Source organism: Hyla sarda, chromosome 4 (assembly GCF_029499605.1).
Source record: "Hyla sarda isolate aHylSar1 chromosome 4, aHylSar1.hap1, whole genome shotgun sequence".
NCBI lineage: Eukaryota > Metazoa > Chordata > Amphibia > Anura > Hylidae > Hyla > Hyla sarda.
The window spans coordinates 6,984,505-6,986,786 of NC_079192.1; the positions used below are offsets into that span (position 1 = coordinate 6,984,505).

Below are 2,282 nucleotides of genomic sequence, written 5' to 3' on the forward strand. Positions count from 1 at the left end.
ATATGCGAATATTCGCGAATATTCGCGAATTCGAATATGGCCTATGCCGCTCAACACTATTCAGAGTGGGTCCCTAACGTCCCTAGCATAAAATGGCGTAGCACTGGGTGGCGACCACCACCACCACTGGTGTGGTGCTGTGCGGCGTCCGTTGCTGCCGTGGAGCCGTGTCTGCGGGGAGGTGCGGCCCATAGACTGGTTTGAGTGGCATTGGGGCTGCTCTGCCAGTGGGTCATTTCCCCCCCGTGGGCACTGGTGTCGTGGCGGTGGTGGTCGCCGCCCAGTGCTGCGCCATTTTATGCTAGGGACGTTAGGGACCCACTCTAAATAGGTGGCCTTGACGTGGCGAGTGGGCTTGTACTTTTTGATCAAAAATGTATACTAACAACCTGTTAGTTTTTGATATTATGCTGAGAAGCAATCAGATCATTATACAAGATTGTAGATGTGCACCATGTCTGTTTTCTACCCGAATTCACACAGTTAAAACTAATAGAAGGGGTCTTCTGCAGTTCAAGGGAGTCAAAATGCTGGTGACTGAATACATTATGGGGGGAATATATTATACTGCGAAGAGGCAGATTAAATCACAGTAGACATAAATCAGTTGGCACACTGATATTTATGCAAAACATAATTGCCCTGAAGAATATGGTTTGTCAGAGATGGGTAGAAGCCTTTATTTACCTTTCAGGTCCAGTCTAAAGAGACAAACTGGCTGTTGTGCCAACACCATGAGCAATAATGTACAAGAATGACATCTGAGGCAACTACCAGCCACGGATGATGTACAATGTATGTTATTTGGGGGAAAGAGGTTTTGATTCTTAATTTCTTTGTGATTATTAAAAATGTTACTGTTATGATTTATTACAGCATAACTACTCTTTGTTATATATGCAGAAGGATAATCTGACCGAGGTCTCTGAGTTTTTCCTCTTAGGATTTCAAGTCAGCAAAAATGTAAGAATTTTTTTGTTCCTTTTTCTACTTGTGGTTTATTGTCTGACAATATGTGAGAATCTCCTGATCATCACCCTGGTGTCCACCAGCAAGAACCTCCACACCCCAATGTACTTCTTCATCTCACATCTGTCCATCAGTGACATTTTGGTTATCACCGATATTGTCCCCAACTTGCTCCACATCCTACTGAATAATGGGGGGACCATGACTTTTATTGGTTGTATGACTCAGTTGTATCTGTTCTCTGCTTCAGAATCATTTGAATGTCTTCTCCTCTCTTTGATGTCTTATGACAGATATGTGGCCATCTGTAATCCTCTCCGTTACTCCTCTATCATGACAAGTGGACATTGTAGGACACTGTCTATACTATGTTGGCTTCTTGGATTTTCTATTATTTTGATTTACATTATCAAAACAGCAAAGCAAAATTTCTGTGGCCCAAATATCATTGACCATTTATTCTGTGATATGGTTCCTTTACTAGACCTTGCCTGTTCTGACACCTTTATTATCCATATAGAGATTTATATCATAGGTGTACTACTTGTGATAATTCCAACCATCATCAATGTAATGTCTTATATTTATATTGTTCGACAAATCTTAAGAATTCCAACCAATACTGGTAGACAGAAAGCCTTCTCCACCTGTAGCTCCCACCTCATTGTGGTCTCCATAGTCTACTGGACGATGTTCAGCGTATACATTGTCCCAACGAAAAAAACATTCACTGTGAGCAAAATCCTCTCCTTGTTATATACTGTATTTACTCCTTTGGTCAACCCCATTATATACAGTCTGGGGAATAAAGACATTAGAAAAGCCATACAGAAAACACTTCATAAGCGGGTGATCTGGTAAAATATCAATCAGTTCTTCAATAATGTTATTCCCTTAAGATCAGAGCCAATTTACATTTTTGTGTTTTCATTTTCCCACCTCGCCTTCTAAAAATCATAATGTTTTTTTTTATCCACAGGCCCATATGGGGGCTTGTTTTTTTTATCATCCAATTGTACTTTTTTACTGCCATTTTTTTCCATAAAATTCACAGTGAAACAGAAACAATATTATATTTTGGAAGAAATTGGAAAAGTAAACAAAATTTTGTTACTTTTGGGGGGTTTCTTTTTTTTTACGCAGTGCACTTTATGGTATAAATGACATGTTTTCTTTCTCCTACGGCTCAATACGATTAAAATATTACCCATATTTAAATACATTTTTTTGTGTTTATGTATAAATTTAAAAAAATGTCAAACTTATTTAAACCCTTAAGGACACAGCCCATTTTGACCTTAACCCCTTAAGGC

General features: G+C 39.2%; 1 protein-coding gene across 1 annotated transcript; it reads left to right on the plus strand.

The window, feature by feature from the left end:
• Nucleotides 1-897: 897 nt before the first annotated feature.
• LOC130367178 (olfactory receptor 11L1-like) lies at nt 898-1,830 on the plus strand. Its single transcript, XM_056569581.1, has one exon. It carries the CDS (start codon nt 898-900, stop codon nt 1,828-1,830), a length of 933 nt encoding a protein of 310 aa, XP_056425556.1.
• The last annotated feature ends 452 nt before the right edge of the window (nt 1,831-2,282 follow it).